The sequence below is a fragment of the Pan troglodytes genome, chromosome 13, assembly GCF_028858775.2.
Source record: "Pan troglodytes isolate AG18354 chromosome 13, NHGRI_mPanTro3-v2.0_pri, whole genome shotgun sequence".
Lineage (NCBI taxonomy): Eukaryota > Metazoa > Chordata > Mammalia > Primates > Hominidae > Pan > Pan troglodytes.
The window spans coordinates 20,773,732-20,793,926 of NC_072411.2; the positions used below are offsets into that span (position 1 = coordinate 20,773,732).

Genomic DNA, 20,195 nt, shown 5'->3' on the forward strand with positions numbered 1-20,195 from the left:
ATATATTCATCATTGTTATACATAGACATTTCCTAATTCATAATTGTTACTTGCTGATTAAGATCAATTATATAAGAAAAAGCGCTATTTACCTTGACAAATAAATTAAACCTTGTGTTTGGTTTTAAACTGAATTTGCATTAAAATGAATTTGCATTAAAACGCAAATTTAATTTTAAGTATTTCCACTGTCAGAGTCATCACCAGTTGTCCAAAAACAGCTGTAATGATCTGATGTTTGGCAGTATTGACTTTTTTATAAAAATGATTTATACTCATAAGTTTTGGTGTGGCTATAAATTAAATATACAGCTATAAATGAATTGTGATGATTTTAAAACCCTAAGTTTCCTCTTGGTTTCCACTGATGATAATTCATAATCAGTCAGCTCACTCTGGAGGCTTACAGATTGGTTCTGTTTAAAAGGAGGAGATATATATGCATTGTATTGCTTTATTTGAAAAATGAAAATAATTGCCATTGTTGCCTCTGTGGTGTGAATCCCAAAACACTTTGGTGAATTGAAGGTTTTTAGATTTATGGTTGGGGCCAAATGTGGTGGCTCACACCTTTAATCCAGCACTTTGGGAGGCCAAGGTGGGAGGATTGCTTGAGCCCAAAAGCTCAACTCTTAGGAGTTTGAGACCAGCCTGGGCAACAGTAGTGAGACCCACCCCTATCTCTACAAAATCACGAAAGACCCTTTCTCAAAGAAATAAATTTATGGTTGTGAAACATGGCTTGTAAAGCAATTAGTTAAAGTTTTGCTTTGAATAGTGCAGCAGTTTATCATGTAAGATGAAACTAATGAGGTGTTATCTTTTTTCTTCTGTTAGCATGTGCTACAAAACCTGAAGAACTTAGGTAAGTAATGTTTTGCAACTTAGGAATTGGTATAGAATTTGGGATTTATGTAGTTGCTATCATTAAACAAATATTTAAGACCTATCAAAATGTCAAGTTGTCCGTAAAGCACCAGGGATATGTCAGGGAATAAATGAACATCTAATGCCAGATAAAATTGACATGATGAAAAATTAAAGCAGTTTAAGGAAGTAAAGAATGGGGTTGAGGCAGATGAGCCATTCACAAAGAGAATGACATACATTTGTTATTGGCAAGTGGCTGAGGATCTTAAGATAAATTATGATCCTTATACATAAGAAGCACAAAGGAGAAAGGTTGATTTGCAAATAAGCAATTTTCTTCCTGGGATAAATCCCACTTGGTTGTGGTGTATAGACCTTCTTTATGTTATATGTTGCTGGATTTCATTAGCCTGGTATGTTTTTGGATTTGTGTGTCTATTCATCAGAAATATTGGCCTGTAGTTTTCTTATAATGTCATTGTCTGGTTTTTTATGTAGGGTGGGTAATACTGGCTTTACAAAATAAGTTTGTATATGTTCCCTCCTCATCTATTTCTTGGGAAGAATTTGTAAATAATTGGTATTAATTATTTAAATGTATGGTAGAATTCACCATTAAAGCCATCTTTCTCTTTATGTGAATCTTAAAAATTCTTATGAGAGATCTATTCAGATTTTCTTTTCTTCTCTTTTTTTTTGTTGGGGTGGGGGTAGGGGACGTGCAGGGCCTAGCTCTTTCACCCAGGCTGCAGTACAGCAGCTTGAGCATGGCTTGGCTCACTGCAGCCTCACCCTCCTAGGCTCAAGTGATCATCCCACCTCTGCCTCCCAAGTAGCTGGGACTACAGGCACTTGCCATCATGCATGGCTAATTTTTAAATTTTTTGTAGAGATGGGGCCTCCCTGTATTGCCCAGGCTGGTCTCAAACTCCTGGGCTCAAGCAATCCTCCTGCCTCTGCCTCCCGTCTTGCTGGGATTACAGGCGTGAGCCACAGCACCAGGCCCTCCCGGATTCTCTTTTTCTTCTTGATTGAGTTTGGGAGTGTGTGTCTTTCTAGAGTTGTATCTCTTTTATCTGTGGTATCTAGTTTTTGGGGATACAGTTTGTATTCATTCCCTTTTCCTTTGTATTTCTAAAAGCTCCATAGTAATATCTCCTCCTTCCTTTCTGATTTTTAGTATTTTGAGTTTTTTTTTTCTTGACTAGTCTAGCAAAAGGTTTGTCAATTTTGTTGACGTTTTCAAATAGAAAAGCTTTTGGTTTCATTGATTTTTCTGTTTTTCTGTTTCATTAATTTTTGCTCTATATTATTTTTTCCTTCCACTTTAGGTTTAGTTTGCTGTTTTTCTAGTATTTAAGGTGGAAGATTAGGTTATCTGAGATCTTTATTTTTTAACATTTAAAGATATTAAATTTCCTTTCAAGCACTGCTTTAATTCAATAAGTTTTGCTATGTTGTGTTCTTGTTTTTTGGTTACCTCAATTTATTTTCTAACTTGTGATTTCTTCTTTGACTTGTTTGATTACTTAGGAGTGTGTTGCTAAATTTCCATGTATTTGTGAATGTCAAAATTTTATTTTTTTCTAATTTTATTCCATAATGGGTAGAGGGCATACTTTGTATGATTTCAATCCCTTTAAACTTATTGAGACTTTTTTTATGGCCCCTCCATATGAGTCACCCAGGAAAATAGTTTATGTGTACTTAAGAAGAGTATATATTTTGCTGTTTCTGAGTGGAGTGTTTCATAGATGTCTGTTAGTTTATTGTGTTCAGATCTTCTGTTTCATTGTTCATCTTTCGCCTAGTTTTAATCCGTTATTGAGAGTGGAGTATTGTAGTCTACAACTATTGTCTATTTCTTCCTTCAGTTCTTTCTGTTTTTGTTTCATGTATGTTGTGGATTTGGGGTAGGTATGTATGTGTTGTTAATTGTTATATTATCCTGATGGACTGTTCCTTTTTATCTCTAGTACCTTTTGTTTTAAAGTTGATTTTATTTGATGTAAATATTGCCAGTCCAGTTTTCATATGGTTGCTTTTCCATGATATAACCTTTTCATCAAGTCTGGAACTTTTTACCTATTATTTCTCTAGATATTCTTTATGCTGTCTTTCTCTTCTCCTTCTGGAATTCTCATTAACATGTAAGTTGTTACACTTGATGGTGTCCTACAGGTCTCTGAGTCTGTTCGCTTCTCTTTATACTTTTTTTTTTTTAGACTACATAATCTCACTTGACCTGTCCTCAAGCTTACTGATTTTTTTTTAAACCACTTAAATGTTTGTTTCACTGGAGAGAGTATCTACTTTTGTTTTCAAATTACCATTCTGAAGGTCTTGCTTCTGATGGCTCCATTAATTAAATTTAATTAATTAATTAATTTTTTTTGAGACGGAGTCTTGCTCTATCGCTCAGGTTGGAGTGCAGTGGCATGATCTTGGCTCACTGCAACCTCCGCCTCCCAGGTTCAAGCAGTTCTCCTGCCTCAGCCTCCCAAGTAGCTGGGATTACAGGCACGCACCACCATGCCCACCTAATTTTTTGGATTTTTAGTTAGAGACAGGATTTCACCATGTTGGCCAGGCTGGTTTCGAACTCTTGACCTCATGTGATCCGCCTGTCTCAGCCTCCCAAAGTGCTAGGATTACAGGTGTGAACCACCACGCCCAGCCGGCTCCATTAATTTTAATATTACTTATTACAATGAGGCTATGTCTGTGGTCTCATATAATGCTTAATAATTGGTATGTATTAGAGTCTCCTAGAATGCCTGTTAAAGATAAGATTCAGACCATACCCACAAATCTAATTTATTTTTGAATTTGTCTGTACTCTTATATGGCAGTTGTCTCACTAGACTTTTTTCAAAAGAAGTTGGTTATTTTTGGATATTGAGTATCATCAGCCTCACCTTGAAATGTCCATTTTTTTTTCACTTTGAAAGCTGTTAAAGCCAGTCCGTGATTAGTGATTGACTGTAATAGCACTCTGCTTTCTGAACAAGGACTCCCCTCAAGTTTCTTTAGCTGTCAATAGGCTGTTGAAAATAAATAAATAAATATAACAGGGAGGAAGTGAAATTTCTGTGAAACTCTCTCCGTGAAATTTTTATTAGGTAAAAAAACAACATTTTGTGCCTTTTCTGTGCTGTATACTTTTATTTTTCTTGGATTTATTTATAAGCTATGTTTTTCAGAAAAGTAGAGTAATGGCTGGGAGCAGTGGCTCATGCCTGTAATCCTAACACTTTGGGAGGCCAAGGCAGGCAGATCACGTGAGGTCAGGAGTTTGAGACCAGCCAGGCCAACATGGCAAGACCCCATCTCTACTAAAAATAAAAAAATCAGCTGGGCGTGGTGGTGCGCGCCTGTAATCCCAGCTACTCTGGAGGCTGAGACAGGAGAATTGCTTTAACCCTGGAGTCGGAGGTTGCACTGAGCCGAGACTGCGCCACTGCACTCTAGCCCGGGTAATAGAGCAAGACTCCATCTCAAATAATAAAAAGAAAAAGAAAAATGGAGTAATGTTTGAGATTTTTCTGTACCTTTGAAGCTATTTTGTTTATTTAATGTATTATGTCTTGCTTTCCTGAAAAGGAGGCTGGGATATGGAATATTAGAGCTTAAAGTAAAAAGTGAGTACCTGCTAAAGTCAGCAGAAATGTAAACAAAGTATTCAGCAATGGTATGTAGTTGAAAAATTAAGGCTTTTATTTGCAAAATAGGAGGTTTTTCTTTAAGATGTTCTGAAACACATTTCTGGTAAAATATGAATATATATAGTGCCTGTTTTGGAATTATGATGAACTTTAATGGCTAAATGTTAGTGTCTCTTCATTAGTGATGCTTTTGACTCTGGAAAACATAGCAGAAATGGTATATTTAAGGAATGGTTTTTTTTTTTAGACTAAGCTTTTAGAAATGAGATGTTGTGGGGGACCCAACTCTCCTGAAGGTTACTGAGCACCACCCATCGCAGTGCTTGAGAAAACCTGAGCTCAGACTGGCATTTGTATGCCCTTTCACTCTTGCCCTTCCAGTTCTGTTTGTGTGAACAGTTTTGCTCCATTGAACCATGGAAAACAGTACTGTTTGAAAAGGCACAACTATTTCACCTGAAAAGCTTCTCGACCTTGTATTCTGCAGTTTTGTAAAATGCCCATTTGAATAACAGATTTTTTAATTGGCTAATGTCAGTCATTTTTCTTGTACTGTTTTGGCTCTTAACTATTCTTGTGAGTCATGAATACTATAAAGTATTTAAGAGGTGATGTTTTAAAGGATAGTTGACATTTCAATTACTAGTACTTCTTATACAGGCTTAATATGCAGTCTTGAAGACAGGAAAGAGGAAAAGAAAAAATGGTAGAGGAAATCAAATGAGTAGAAGGTATACTGTGTAAAAGCAAAAATGGTCAGTTATTGTATGTAGTCCTTTAAAAAGGGAAGCTTGAACTAGGTTAGTAATGAGAAATAATTCAGTAATTCCTTCATATTCATGGAAGTGAAAGAATGTATATAATTATCAGAAAATAATGCTTTCTGTATTTCATACAATTTAAAACAGGAAGCTATGATTCAATTAACATCACTTATAAGTATTTTGTTCTCATGTTACTCTTATTGATCACCTACTAAAGTTATTTCTAGTTAAAGGAAAAGCTTCAGAGAATAACCAAGGAACCATGGACTAGTAGGTCTAACTTCTGTACCAAGCAGGCTGGGTGAGATTTCATTAAGACTTAAGATCATGGGTATTCTAGGAAGAGCAACATGGTTAGTAAAAAGAAATTGTGCTTGATGGGTATAATCTTTAAAATTGCCATGGCAGTGGATCTGCACTAAATTGTTTGTTGTGTGTGTGTGTGTGTGTGTTTTGGAGGGGTGGGGTGGGGTTTTGTTGTTGTTGTTGTTGTTTTTTGAGACAGGGTCTTGCCCTGTCACCCAGGCTGCAATGCAGTGGCATCGTCATGGCTCACTGTAGCCTCAACCTCCTGGGATCAAGCAGTCCTCCTGCCTCAGCCTCCAAAGTATCTGAGACTACTACAGGCACGCACCCTCACACGTAGCTATTTTTAAATTTTTTGTAGAGTTGGAGGTCTGGCTCTGTTGCCCAGGCTGGTCTCAAAGTCCTAGGCTCAGGCAATCCTCCTGCCTCGGCCTCTGAGAGTGCTAGGATTACAGGCATGAGCCACCATGCCTCACCAATAGTATTTCTTTGAAAGGTATTTTGTTGTTGTTGTAATCACTATTATTTGTATTTTGCTAATATTAACTCATTTAGTTGTTCTAACAGTCTCATGCAAATGAGCAACCCAAGGTGTACAGAATAGACCTAGTGACACAGCTTGGCTTTGAACCCAGACAGTGATAGTGCAAGTTATGGTGACTCAACTTGTAATTGATCTGTAGTTCTTAAAAAAATAGAATATAAAATATGTTCACTCTTCATTCCCCAGCTTTTTAGCAGGGCCTCTCTTCATTCTTAGGTTCTTAACTGGTTGGCTTTCATGATCAGGTAGTGGTTTTTTGCTCTCACCTTGTTAGAAAGGCTTCTGGATCCTCTATTCAGAGGTTGTGTTTGAGAGCTTTGCCTGTTTCCTCTTAGTAGAATGACATGTTGGCTGGTTATAAAATAATATTCTTGATTACTGCTATGGGAGGTCTTTGCCAACCTGATAATTGGTAGTGATTTACTTTTAAATCTGCTCGGGGTACCCGAAGTATTCTTTCCTTATCCTTGAAGATGAGTGGCTGAACAATAAGGGATCGATTGCATTTCATTTTCTGTCTCATTTTCCTGGAACACAGTGCTGTCATTAAATCTGTAAATTATTTTCTCACTTTCAAGGAATTTTTTTATATCTTTGAATTATTTTTTACATTAGTTGAATTTCTTACTTCAGGGATACCATTTATCCTTGTTTTAGAATGTCTGACATTAGGAAACTTTTTTTCTCATTTTGTTGTGAGTTATAGTTCATCTTTGAGTTTTTATTTTACTGAATTTTTTTCTGCTGTTCTGTAGTTTCTATTTTTTTTTTTTTTGTATCATAGGTTGAGGGTTTTTTCAAGTGCTTTTTGTGGGAATGGCGGGGTGGGGATGGGTACAAACTGAACTGAAATTTTTTTTTTTTTTTTTGAGATGGAGTCTCGCTCTGTCACCCAGGCTGGAGTGCAGTGGCGCGATCTCAGCTCACTGCAAGCTCCACCTCCTGGGTTCACGCCATTCTCCTGCCTCAGCCTCCCGAGTAGCTGGGACTACAGGTGCCCACCACCACACCCAGCTAATTTTTTGTATTTTTAGTAGAGATGGGGTTTCACCGTGTTAGCCAGGATGGTCTCGATCTCCTGGCCTCGTGATCGCCCACCTCAGCCTCCCAAAGTGCTGGGATTACAGGCGTGAGCCACCGTGCCTGGCCTAAACTGAAAATTTTAGAACGTATTTATAAGTCATTTGGAGAGGAAGGTGTACACACAGAAGTTTCAAACTTTCTAAACCTTTTATACTAAGGCCTTTTGAGTTATAAAACGCTGAGTTGTTGCCGACACTGGAAAATCTTGAGGGTAGGAATATACAAAAGAAGTGACAGATAAGTTTATGTGGGATTGTGTTGCTGTCTTTGTTAGGCCATCCTTGATAGCTGTTGTCCAATGAATAAGCATTAGTTGTGAAGTATACCTCTAAAGCATGATTAAAATATAGGTGTATGGAAACATCAAATGAGCAACTATAGAAAAGCAAGTATTTGCCTATAAGAACAAATGTTTTCGGGTATCTGACATTCTTAGTTTTAGGTACTAGCAGTAGTTTTATTCTTTATTTGAAACAAAACGTTAATATCTTTAAAATAAATATTTTATTAGTGTATGTGTTATCTTACAAAATGAAGTCCTGAAATTTCATATAGGGTTTTTAATTGATTTTTTTTTCCCATTACAGTGTTCACAATAATGTTTCGACCCAAAGTAATGGCTCCCAACAGGTAAGACAATACTAAGCTTCTAAAACACTGGATCACCCGTTAATTATGGTAACAATAGTAGTATTGATTGGATTTTCATAGTGGTGTATGTAACCCTGCACAAATTATGTGCATTTTCTTTTCCTTTTCCCTTAAGTGGTTCAGTAATAACTTCCGGTTATTTTATTCTCTAAGATTTTGTAAAGGAAACCGGTGCTCTATAAAACATTTTATGTCTCTGTGAATCCAAGAACATAATTTAACTGACTACTAATATTTCATTCATTAACTATCTCTAAGGTGTATATGAAATTCAAGCATTTGTATACATTTTAATTGTTGGCTTTGTAAATAGTACTCCATTTTAGTATTTCTTGGTGAAGAGATCTGTTATCGAGGCAAAATAGATAATTTTTATAATTTTTGTCCAAAGGCTTGGGGGATGAGATCTGCTCTGCCTGTGAGTCCTTCCATTTCCTCTGCTCCTGTGCCAGTGGAGATAGAGAATCTTCCACAGAGTCCTGGAACAGACCAGCATGACAGGAAATGGTTTGTTAATTCCTTAAACTAAAATAAAATATTGCCTAGTTAATTGTATTTGGAATTCCAAGTCATAATCTTAAAGTACTTTAAATATGATTGAAAGCAAATTATTCATATTTGTGAGCTGGAAAGCATATTATTAAATAATCATACTGAGATGGGGAAAATAAGGATGTTGGTGATAAAGGGAGTGCAGTTGTCTAAATGAAGACCATCAGACAGCTGTCCTTATTATTTATTTGAAACAAAACATTAATACATTTAAAATAAATCTGCCCTTATTAGCTTGATGTGGTGGTGGTGGATGATTCTCTGCTGAAAAAGACAGTAGAATATTTTCCCAGGTCCGTAAGGAAAGTATATCCACTACGTGTTATTCCACACAACATGATGCTACTTTGAATGTGTTTTTCTCATTAAAGACGAAGGGTAAAGTCAGAAGCAAAACATGATTAAAATCTGATAAAGCATTAGATACCCTAAGGAGACTGAGAGAGAATCTGATGACAGGAAAAAGATACTTTAATTATTTAGACTTCCAGGTTCTTTTTTTAGATTAATAGTAAATATACAAATATGGATACTTTGTGTCTTACTGGAGTTAATCACTTGAGTTTATCCTTTCCCAAATAAATATATGTGGCTTGGTGGGGGCTCCTTGGGGATTATTTGATTCAGTGGTCATGTTGGGTGTATCACCTGTTCAAGTTATTTGTCTGTTTGTGAAATGAATTTTGATAATTCATAGGATTTTTCTCTTTTTCTCTTGCTCTTAGTTTGTTTAGTACCTGAAATCTAATGCATTTCTGTGGTGATCTCAAGGTTTTGGTCAGCTTTCTGTGCAGCCAGTTCTTCCTTCATGGTGGTGGGTCAACAGTGGTTGGTGATTGTTTTCAGTCTTTGCTATGTAATTATTTTTCACTGTTATTTTGGCTTAACTAACTGCAGGGTGCCTTGCTCTTGATATTTGGGCGTATTTTTATTTCAGTTCCAAATAACTTGTGATTAGTTTATAAGATTGAGTTCCCTTCTCCCCTGGCCCCATTTTCTCCTTTTTATTTTCTTTCTACATGGGTGTGTGGTGGTGATACTTTGTGTATATTTGTGTGCATCTGGGGACACACTTAAAAGTGAAAAGAGCGAGGCTTATAAATGTCAAATTTATTTTTGAAAGTCATTTTTAGAAAGTTTCTTCAATTTCTTATGGAAAACACAGCTCCTGTAAGCAGTTATGTTTTATCTCATTGATGTTACCACCAAGTTCTGTTTGCAAGGAAAAATAGTACTGAGACTTCAGCTATAAAAGAAGTGTCTTTGCCTATTACGTTAATATGGAGTGAGGGTCTGATTAGTTGGGATACTATATTACGACACTGAATCTTTGAGTTTTTCCATATGAATAGGTACATATTTAAACCTGTTTGATTTGATTTGTTAGGTACTACTTGGTTTCTTTGATGCATCCTTTAGAAAGAGCATTGAATTTATTAAATTTTAAGGAAAATGAAAAATTTGGAGCTGTGTGTTCTCCTTTCTTTATGTGGTTGTGCTGAGACCTCCTTTGCTGAAATAGAGTAAAGTGGTGCTCTTTATAACATAATAAGCCTCAGTGTAGGTCAACAAGGGCATGGAACTGAATATAGAGCTGGCATGTTTTGGAGATAATGGACTCTCCCGCCTTAATTTCATATGTGTTCTGCATTTCATTCTTTTTTCTGCATGCTTTGATTCTTGTTAATGCTTTCAAAAGAATATAAAGCCGTCCTCCTTTAGAAAGTGATAAATGGTTAAAATTTGGAAATGCTTCCTATGTTTGAACAATTGGGCAGAATAATGGACCATTCTATTGCTTGCAGATAACTTGCAACCAGTTTAATCTAAACCTACTCCCTGTTCAAGTCTTCAGCATTTTTTTGCTGGTATCTTTTAAATGACACTATTATTAGAGCAAATGATTTGGCATATCAGTGGCTTAGAATAATCAAGTATTTAAAATTTCACTTTTTGAGAAACAATTCATGTATTGTAAACCCATAAATCATTTGTAAGCAACAACAGAAACAAAACTGAATAGTGTTTAGAAAACCTTGCATTGGTAGGGGAGAACATAAACCTAATTTAGTTTTCTAAATTTTTAGAGACCATAACTTGAGGGTTGTGATTTTTGTGAGCCAGGTCTGATGAACAAATTGTATTTCAGTTAAAAGAAAGATGATTTTGTTATTAAAAAAGCCTTCCAATTTTGTTTTGAAAAATTATTTTAGTTAATTTATTTTCAGTTTCCCTAAGGGATAAAGGTGAAGATTAATGTTTTGGTTGAGTTAGAAAGATAACACTTATTAAAAATGTATTTTTGCACATATTTTATATTTGGGGTGGCATTTTCCTTTGTAGTTATTTTAAATATATGCTGCCCTTTCTGCCATGTCACAAGACTTTGATTTGCTTTCTTTCTACTGGAGGACTCTGATCAGTTCTAACCAAGAACTGCATGTATGCATGTTTCACTCTTAGAATTCTATAGGCCTTTTCTATAGCACTGTGATAAAAGGTGGCTAATATGCTTACTAAACTACTTCTTGGAGAGGGTGTATCATCTCATCACATTATCTGTACCTGTTGAATTTCATTTTGAGGTCTTGTGAACTTTGATTATATAAGGAGCAGTGATTCTCTATTGCTAATTGGGAACATTGATGTAAAATTACATGGCCTCTGAAGGTAGATTTTTTATTTTTAGTGCTCTTTCTGAATTTTGTTTCCTGGATTTCAGTTCTGTGAAATCCCATAATTTGAGGAAGAATTTTCACAGTTTTCCTTTTCCATATATGCTTTTGTCCTTATGTAGAGTTCTTTTTTCAAATATTTGAAGTTAAGTAGATTATGAATATTTTTTTCTTCTGATTAAAACCCCTAACAACATTTCTGCTTTTAATATTAGTAACAACATCAGGGACAGATACAGAGTGGCGCTTTCTGAGAAATTTCTTCTTTAATTCACTTAGCTGACTCAGATTACTTACATGTATTTCCATATTGGTATTTTTCATTACATGTAACTTTGTGGATTTCCCCCACTTTGTTATTCTTGAATGTTATCATTGCATGGAGTAGATGTTGGTAACTACTCATAGCAGCGGTGCATGCTAGTCACATTACCTTTCCCCTTTATTGTCTCTTACACATCCATTTTCTCCTATTCCTATTGACTAACTGTGCTCCCCTCCCACTCCCCAACCATCCAGGCTCTCTGCTACCAGCGACTGCTGTCAACGAGGTGGAAACCAGTGGAACACAAGGGCCTTGCCCCCACCCCAGACCGCACATAGAAACTACACTGACTTTGTTCATGAGCACAATGTGAAGAATGCAGGAATCCGTCATGATGTTCATTTTCCTGGCCATACAGCCATGACTGAGATATGAGTGTTGAGCCTCTTAGGCTTTGGGACTCTTTGTCATGCAAGTTGATGGTATACATTATCTGGTGTTTATAAAGGATTAATCACATTAGGAGTATTTGGGAGAATTTACAGTGAGTCACTAGTTGTTTAGTGCTGTTTGTAATTGAATTCTTCCATGAAAGGGACAAGGAATCGAGGAAGCCATATACCATCAATGATAATGACAAATGTTTGTGTTGAAAAGAGTGTGTATACCATTGTGGTTTGGAAGAGTTTTCAGATCTTAGTATGTTCACACATCACCAGACTGTATCTCAGGAGAAGGTTTGTGTTTGTGAACAAGGTGCCCATTATTCCCCCACCACATGCCATCCAAAGAGATCGAGGTTAAAAGAATCAGACACACTAAAAACACAGTGGAAGCATGTCTAGGCATAATATATCAGCCTTTTGAGATATTTATTAAAAACTTGTTCTTATACACTATTTTAATATGTCTAAAGTGACACATACCTTAATTTAAGTGCCTAAGATTTTAATTAATGTAATTTTTAATTACAAACACTTTTACTTTTTAATAAACACAAATATTTTAACTTACCAAAAGATTTAGAGATCACATTAATAATGTTGCTCATGTATAGAGAAATCTGAATAGTTAGTTTTGAATGGTTAACTGATTAACATTCAGTTAACATAACAGTTAACCAGTGGTTAACTGAATGGTTACATTACTACTGAATGGTTATATAAAATGAAAAACATATTTACTTTGTCTTTTCATTTTACTGGCTTTTCTCTTTCATCTCATACACCTGACAGATTACCCAGGTTTGCAACAGTCTCGTAATCTGATCCTGTATAACCTTTAAAATAAAATTCTGAAGCCAAAACCATATGATTTTTAGATCGTATTACTATTTTTGATCCTTTTTAAACTTTAGAATTTCAAGCTCCTTTGTTTAATTAATAGAAGTGAATTAGCTGGAAAAAAGTCCATTTCTGATAGGAAAACATGTTAAGGGAAGCATTTCTTCTGTCTTTTTTTTAGTTTTCTTTTATATTTTAGAAAAATTTTCAAATTTTTAAACTACATAGAAATTTATAGATATTTTATATTTCAAAGAGTTTATAATGCTTCAAGATAATGAAGCTTCATTATAAACAGCTGAACTCATTTAATGCATCTTGCTCACGTAGAGGTTGGTTTTATATCTCAAATCCTTCCTGCCAGACAAAGATTAAGGTTTCAGAGGGCTTAATACTGGACTATTGGTTTAATACTGAATGGTTGGTTGCAGTTTGTCCATAGAAGACCTAAATAAGCAGAACTGACTAATATTTAAAGAATGAAATTTGTAGGCAGGTTTCAATCTGAGTTCAGTATAATTATGTGTAAGAGGATGGCCACTCAAAGTATTTAGCACATCCTCTAAATATAAATAGATCTGTATCTTAAGTAGCCCGGCTCCCACCTCTTTAAGCCCATCATCGTTTAGCAAGCTTAAAAATGGCCACTAATGTATGGCCCTTATAGTTGTTTTAGACTTCACATAGCTCAGATGATAATTGCTAAGTATTGTCATGGCTGATTTTTTTTCTTAAAAGAGAGGAATTTGGATTATAACATTTTAAGCACAGAAGCTCTGGGTTGTGCCATTCAAGAAAAGATTTCATGGGTATGTATATCATTAAAAATAGTACTGTTTCTATAGTAAAAACCAAAGAGGCACAATGAAGTTGTAAGATTTGACTTCACTCACTTTAAAATTATTCTTAATCTGCAGGACATGCTCATATAATGCCCCATATATATCTTAGCAGATTGTAATTGAAGAGTAAGATCTTCAGTTCATATTGAAAGTGGCCATTTCTGTATTTATAATTTGAGTTAATCAGTACTGTTACATTCAAGGGAAGATTCACATCATGATTTTTCTTTTGTTGAAAACCTTATTGTAAAGAATTGATTTGCGAATTCCTGATGAGAGAGACTGGATTGGAGGGGTGTTAGGGAAGGAGGCAGCGATAGGGGTGAGGAAAGTAAAGGGCTAAGGCTGGATGGTAGTAAAATTAAACTTGTCTATTTTATAGAAGTTCCCATATGCTTCAGAATTTCATATCAAATACTGCAAATACTTGTTCTTTTTACTGATATTTGCAAGATGGATATATATGTTGTTGCCAGAGCTATCAGGTATTTATAAGTAGCTCAACCTAAATTAAATAAATTGTCACCAACCTATTTACACTCTACATTTTATTATGCCTAAAGAGTCAGTGATGATAAATTCGGAATTACAGAAGTAATAACCTCCAGAAGCACCTTATTGGGTCACCATCCTTTTGATCAAAGGGTGTCATCAGTACAGAACTTAAGTATTATGTCATTTAATTTACAGTGCTTTGGCTAATTTTATTTAACATAATTAATTTAACATCTTGATTTAGTTTGGTTATATTTTGACTGTTTTTACAGCCAAGGAAACTTGTAGAAACACAGCCAAGCTAGTGACCTTCACACTTTCACGCATGAACATAAATGAGCTCATAAGATCATCGTCTCTTTTTGTTGCATTTCAAAGGCGTTTACCTATCTTGGAGTAAGATCTAACATTTCTGACCTTGATAGGATAATCATAGATAATATACTTTTAAATGAATTTACAGAGAAAAATAAATTTTATTTGTCCTACTATGTGTATAATATGTCTGTTTTGAAAAGCACCTAGTATACAAACACTAATATTGTAATACCAGTATAATTCAAATCATCTTTTTTTTTTTGGAGAGGGGAGTTTATTTAAAGTGTTGGCCAAAAAATGCTATTTATAACACTTGGTTGGATCTTTTTTAAAAAAATTTCTTTTCGTTGTTCACTGTTCAAAAGGTACATCGCCGGGTTGGATCTTTTTATTTACCAATGTAAACTGAACAAGTTTGAAGGTGGTTGTCCCCTATTAGTGCATTGTGCCCCAGTGGTGGGAGCTATAGTTGTTTGAGCCATGGTACTGTCTTTGGTCAGGGCACACTCTTCATTTCTAAACCATAGTTCATTGCTTTGAGAGGCTGTTATTTTAGTGTTAGCCTTTAAATATTGGTTTGAAAATATTACAGTTACTATTTTTTATGGTTGGTATTAGGACTTACGGATTTGCTAAAACAAAATCATCTTGTCTCAATAACATTTTATCTCTTTCCCACCACATTCTTCCTTCCTGAATTTTAATATGTATTATACCACATCATCAGTTATATCTTGCATTCCAGGATTGTTGTGAATGCTTGTATGTGAGATGCTTTTACATAAGGGCTAGGATTTGGAGATAATTCTGTGGTGGGGAAACAGCTTTCTCTCCTTCCTTCTCCATGCCGGCCTCTTCCCCTACCCCCATGTATAAAATGTGGTTTGTCAGATCCTTTCTAGATATTATGAATCATGTGGATTTAGATGTGGTAGTCTTCCTCTAACCCCCTTTTGCAGAACATAAAAATTTCTCATCCTCTGTTCATAAAATTTTTTACTTTAGTCACATGAAAACATTGTGAGAATGGAATCTTGTTCCATTAACGTTAACCTTGGTGGTGTAGAAATTAGGACATGAAGCATGTCACTTTCAGTGTAAAATATGTCAAGGAACTTCATTTCTTTCATCAATTCTCGACAGTTGCTAATGTAGTAATGCACTTTAGTTGCTTTGAGCACTTCGGGCTGGTGAGAAGGGAAATACATAGTGTCTTTGTTAAAAGAATGAGTGAAGAGAAGAGAAAATTTTAAAAGAAATTGGTGAAAGGAAAATAACTTTGGCTTTTTTATTGTTATTTTTATACTGAAGTAGAAAAACAATTGTTCCTGTTCTTCCTGAAGGAATTGTTCTCACAATTTTATTATTATTAGATAATTACCTAAGCTTCTGTGTTACAAGCTGTGGCCTCAGTTCTAGGTGGTGGTGCTTGAGTGAACATTTTACATTTTGTTCCTGACAGCTGGCCAGCATTGTGTTTATATTGGCGTGGAAAAGAGATATCTGATTCAGAGAACAGTGTTTTCCAAGGATTGTGACTGAAGACTTCCTTAATGGTGTAATAATGTACCTCCTCATAAAAACAGGTTTGACAGCTGTAGCTCATTTTTTGTTGTTGAAGGAAGTTTCATTTGTTTTGTTTTTAACTACTTTTAATAAAGAATTGAGATCCAGTGTATGATTAAGATTTGTAAGAAATTGCAGATTCCTTAATAAAGCTCACATCTACAGACATGACTAATTATTGATAATAATAAATGCAAAATATTTTAAATTATTAGGGGTAGAGTTAAAAAATGAAAAATAAAAGGTTATGATAATAGGAAGATGATTGCTGGCTTGATTTACCTTGTGGAACTAGTTAGAGGAGTATTCAGATAAATTGTGGAAAACATTAGAGAATGCAAAATACCATTGGAATTTATACCCATTAACAGAGAAGAGTTTCTTATTACAAAACTGTATTTGTAGCCCCACCAATAGCTTCAGGAATTATTTAATTATAAACTGTAGAAGTTTGGAGATAAGACCTGTGTTTAATAACTCGCATTAAATCTTTTTGGGGACATCATCAGCAAAACTCTTGGATAATTAGAAAGACCTGGGAAGATTGGGTTCTCTGGAATATCCAGGTTATCACTTTGAAATTTCACAATCATATTGGAGTAATAACATTAAAATATTTGAGTAGTAAAGGCATTGAATATCAGTCTGAGTCATCCACATTTGGTAAGGAGGCCTGGGGCATTTGTTGCAGTGAAAGATTTCAGGAGTCTTGTATTGATATCTCTTTTTTTGATTCATCTTATTTGTTGGACACCTACCAGAGTACCTCATTGGGTCTTCTTTATACACAGCCACTTATAATTATGCCTTTCCACATACCCTTGAATTTCTTGACCCTCTTCCTGTTGTATGCATCTGGTTAAATCCAACTCTGTATACTCTGCATATAGATGGTGAATGTGAAATACACACAAAATTTTTGAATGGTCTTTAAATTTTGACCACCAAGCTCAAGTGAGCCTTCAGTGCTCCCTGATACCATATTACATTTCCTTAATCTATTTGTTCTCCTACAGTGCTGGGCTGACTTTTCCTCCTCTTACAAACCACTTCCTCCCTTCCTGCTCTGTTCTCAGCTGACGACCGCGCTTCCGACTTTATTGAAAACATAAGCAATCAGAAGAGGTCTTCTCTGTACTCCCACCATTTTATCAGTGAACTTACCTGCATTTGGGAATTTGTTCCTTGCTTTCCCTGCTGTTACTCTAGGTGAACCATCCATACTCTAAGGCCCAGGTCCTCACTAGTCATTTAGATCCTCACCTCAAGTTACTCAAGACCATCATTTGAGCAATCCTCCCTTTTGTTCTACTGCATCAGTTTTCCCTTTCTACTGAAGTATTCTCATCAGAACAAAAACTTCCTAAGATAGCTGACATCATTTAAAAAAGAACTCCCTTGAATCTACCTCTTTTGGCAATTCCTCCATTTTTTTGTTTCACAGGTAGCAAAACTGTTTGCTTTGTAAGAATTGTCTATACTTGCTATCTCTTCTTTCTCTTAATCTCTTGAACCCATTCTAATCAAACATTGTCCCTGACACAAAGGACTGGGTATGATTGTGCAGATTGCATACTGTACAAGAGTGCCACATTTAGGAGAATGATGTTCACATAATTTATGACAGTGATTTTCCAGCAGATGGCACTAAGTGTCTTGTTCCAAAAAGATTAGTGTATTTGACAATTTTGCAAGAGATGGAAGTGTCTTTTAAGAGGAGCATTGTTTTAATCCATATAAAGGCTCTGCCTTGAGTTAATAGTGTTATGCTACTACTCCACCAAAATAGCTTTATTAGATCACAAATGACCTGCATATTTCTAATCCCACAGTCCATCTTTTAGTCAGCTTAATTAGCATTCAGAAGTCGCTCACTTCATGAAATTGTCATCACCTAGCTTAGAGATGCCACTATTTTTTATTGTCTTCTAACCTCCCTTCTAACACGCCATTGTCTTCTAACAAGCCATTGTTTTTAATCCCCTTTGCTAATGCCTACTTATCTCTCCAACCCCTAAACTCTGTTTAAGGAACTTTCCTGTAACAATTTATTCCCTTTGTAATATCATCCAGCATTATGGTTTTAAATGCTGTCTATACACACTGGCAATTTCTCAGTTTATATCTTCACCCTGGACTTCTAAATTTCCACACTTACATATCCAACTGCCTATCTGACATCTCTACTTAGGCATCTAATATAGGCATCTCATTTTAAATATTCTTTATTTTGAGGTAATGTTCAGCTTACAGAACAGTTTCAGGGATAGTACAGAAATTCCCACACCCTCCTGCCCTACCTTCCCCTATTTTTTTTTTTTTTTTTTTGAGACCAAGTTTCACTCTGTTGCCGAGGCTGGAGTGCAATGATGCAATCTCTGCTTACTGCAGCCTCTGCCTCCTGGGTTTCAGCAGTTCTCCAGCCTCAGCTTCCGGAGTAGCTGGGACTACAGGAGTGCGCCACCATGCCCAGCTAATTTTTGTATTTTTTAGTAGAAACGGGGCTTCACCATGTTGGCCAGGCTGGTCTCGAACCCCTGGCCTCAAATGATCCTGATCTGCCCGCCTTGGCCTCCCAAAGTGCTGGGATTACAGGTGTGAGCCACCGCTCCTGGCCCCCTGTTGTTAACACTCCACATACATTCCATAACTTGTACCAATGTTAATTTCTTAGATTTTGTTTGTTTGTTTCACAAAACCTAAGAAATTAACATTGGTACAATACCACAAACTAAACTGGACCTTACTCAGGTTTCACTAGTCTTTCCACAAATTTTCCAGGATCTGACCCGAGATCCCATGTCCCCTTCAGCCTGTGACAGCCATTCCATGTTTTTCATGGTTGGCCAGATGCCTTGTGGAATGTTCCTTGATTTGGGTTTGTGTGGTATTTTCACATGATTAGTTTGAGGCCACGGATTTGGGAGAAAATACTGCAGAAGTGATATTGGGCATCCCGAATTTAATATGTTCAAAATTGGACAAATATATCTCCTGACCCCTGCCGTTTTTCCCATCTTTGTGGTTTTTGTAGCTTCGTAAGTGGCAGTTCTCTTTTTCGTGTTGCTAAGCGTGTCTTGGGCTCTACTTTAGACCTACTGAATCAGAAACACTGGAAGTGAGGTCCAGCAATCTGTTTCACATGCCCTCCTGGAGATTCTGATGCATACTGAAGTTTGAGAAGCACTGACTTAGACCAGAGCACCTTATAGTCATCTTGACTCCTCTTTGTCTCACACTCCAGATTTCTTTCAGAATCAGTAAATTCTGTCAGTTCTGTCTTCAAAATGTATCCAGGTCTACTGCTTGTTACCATCTTTACTGCTCCCATCCTGTTTCCATTTGTTGTCAGCCCTGCCCTCTTACCTGGCCTCCTTGCCATTACCCTTGCTCCTCTACTGTCTGGTACTCCTTTCAGCAGCTGTAGTGATAACAGCAGATCATGTCATTTCTCTGCTTACACCTGCCAGTGTCCTTGTCTCAGAGTAAAACCTCAGATCCTCACATTGATAGAAACATGCTTTTTCCTCCCTTTATCTTCTATCAGTCCTGACCTTGCTTACATCCAAAGGCTCGTCTTCTTATACTTGCTCAAACATACCAAGCATGTTCTCTCAGGATCTTTGTACTTTTACTGCTTCCTGAGTATTCTACCCTTCAGTCTCTTATGGTTCATTCCAGCACCATCAGGTTTCTTATTGGAGAAGCCTTTCCTGACCACTCTGAAATAATCATGTTCCCCGCCCCCTGCCCAGTCTTCTTTTTATTTCCTGTCCGCCTTACCCTGCTTTATTTTCTCTCACTCCTTTCATCTTAGTATGTGTTTGTTTGTCCTCTCTATACAGATAGTCCCTTATGATGATTCTTAGGGTTTTTCAACTTTACGATGGGTTTATGAGAGTATTAAGTGCATTTTTGACTTACGATGGGTTTCTCAGGACATAACCCTATTGGGTAAGTCAGAGTATCTGTTTTTCAACAGAATGTACGCTCCGTTAAGGGAGAGCATTTATTTTGTTTCCTTCTGTATCCTCAGACACTCCATATATATTATTTGATTGAATGAATGAATACCAAGCATGTCTTGGCACAGCTGGTGATGCAGAAATAGTCAAAATACTGTTCTTGGCTTCAAGAAATTTATACTCAAACTGTGGAGATAAACAGTTTTACAAATAACTGATAAAGTGCTAAATCCAGCAAGCAAGAAGAGTAGAAGTGGTTGAAGTTAAGAAGGCTTCTTGGCATTTGCATCAGGTTTCCAGTGAAACAGAAAGGAGCTTTGAATGGATAAATCATTACGGGCTCAGGGACCT

General features: G+C 36.2%; 1 protein-coding gene across 19 annotated transcripts in view; it reads left to right on the forward strand.

The window, feature by feature from the left end:
- Positions 1–20,195, forward strand: part of EPB41L5 (erythrocyte membrane protein band 4.1 like 5) — a 166,487-nt gene that overhangs the window by 79,172 nt on the left and 67,120 nt on the right. For 16 of the 19 annotated variants that reach the window (XM_016949606.3, XM_063790370.1, XM_063790373.1 and 13 more), the window contains 3 exons: positions 838–865; positions 7,820–7,862; positions 8,275–8,390. In XM_016949606.3, the coding sequence (XP_016805095.2) occupies positions 838–865; positions 7,820–7,862; positions 8,275–8,390 (187 nt within the window). Of the gene's footprint in view, positions 1–837; positions 866–7,819; positions 7,863–8,274; positions 8,391–11,629; positions 15,999–20,195 lie in introns of those variants that run through there. The other 3 variants (XM_063790376.1, XM_016949610.4, XM_063790377.1) reach the window with 2 other exon arrangements.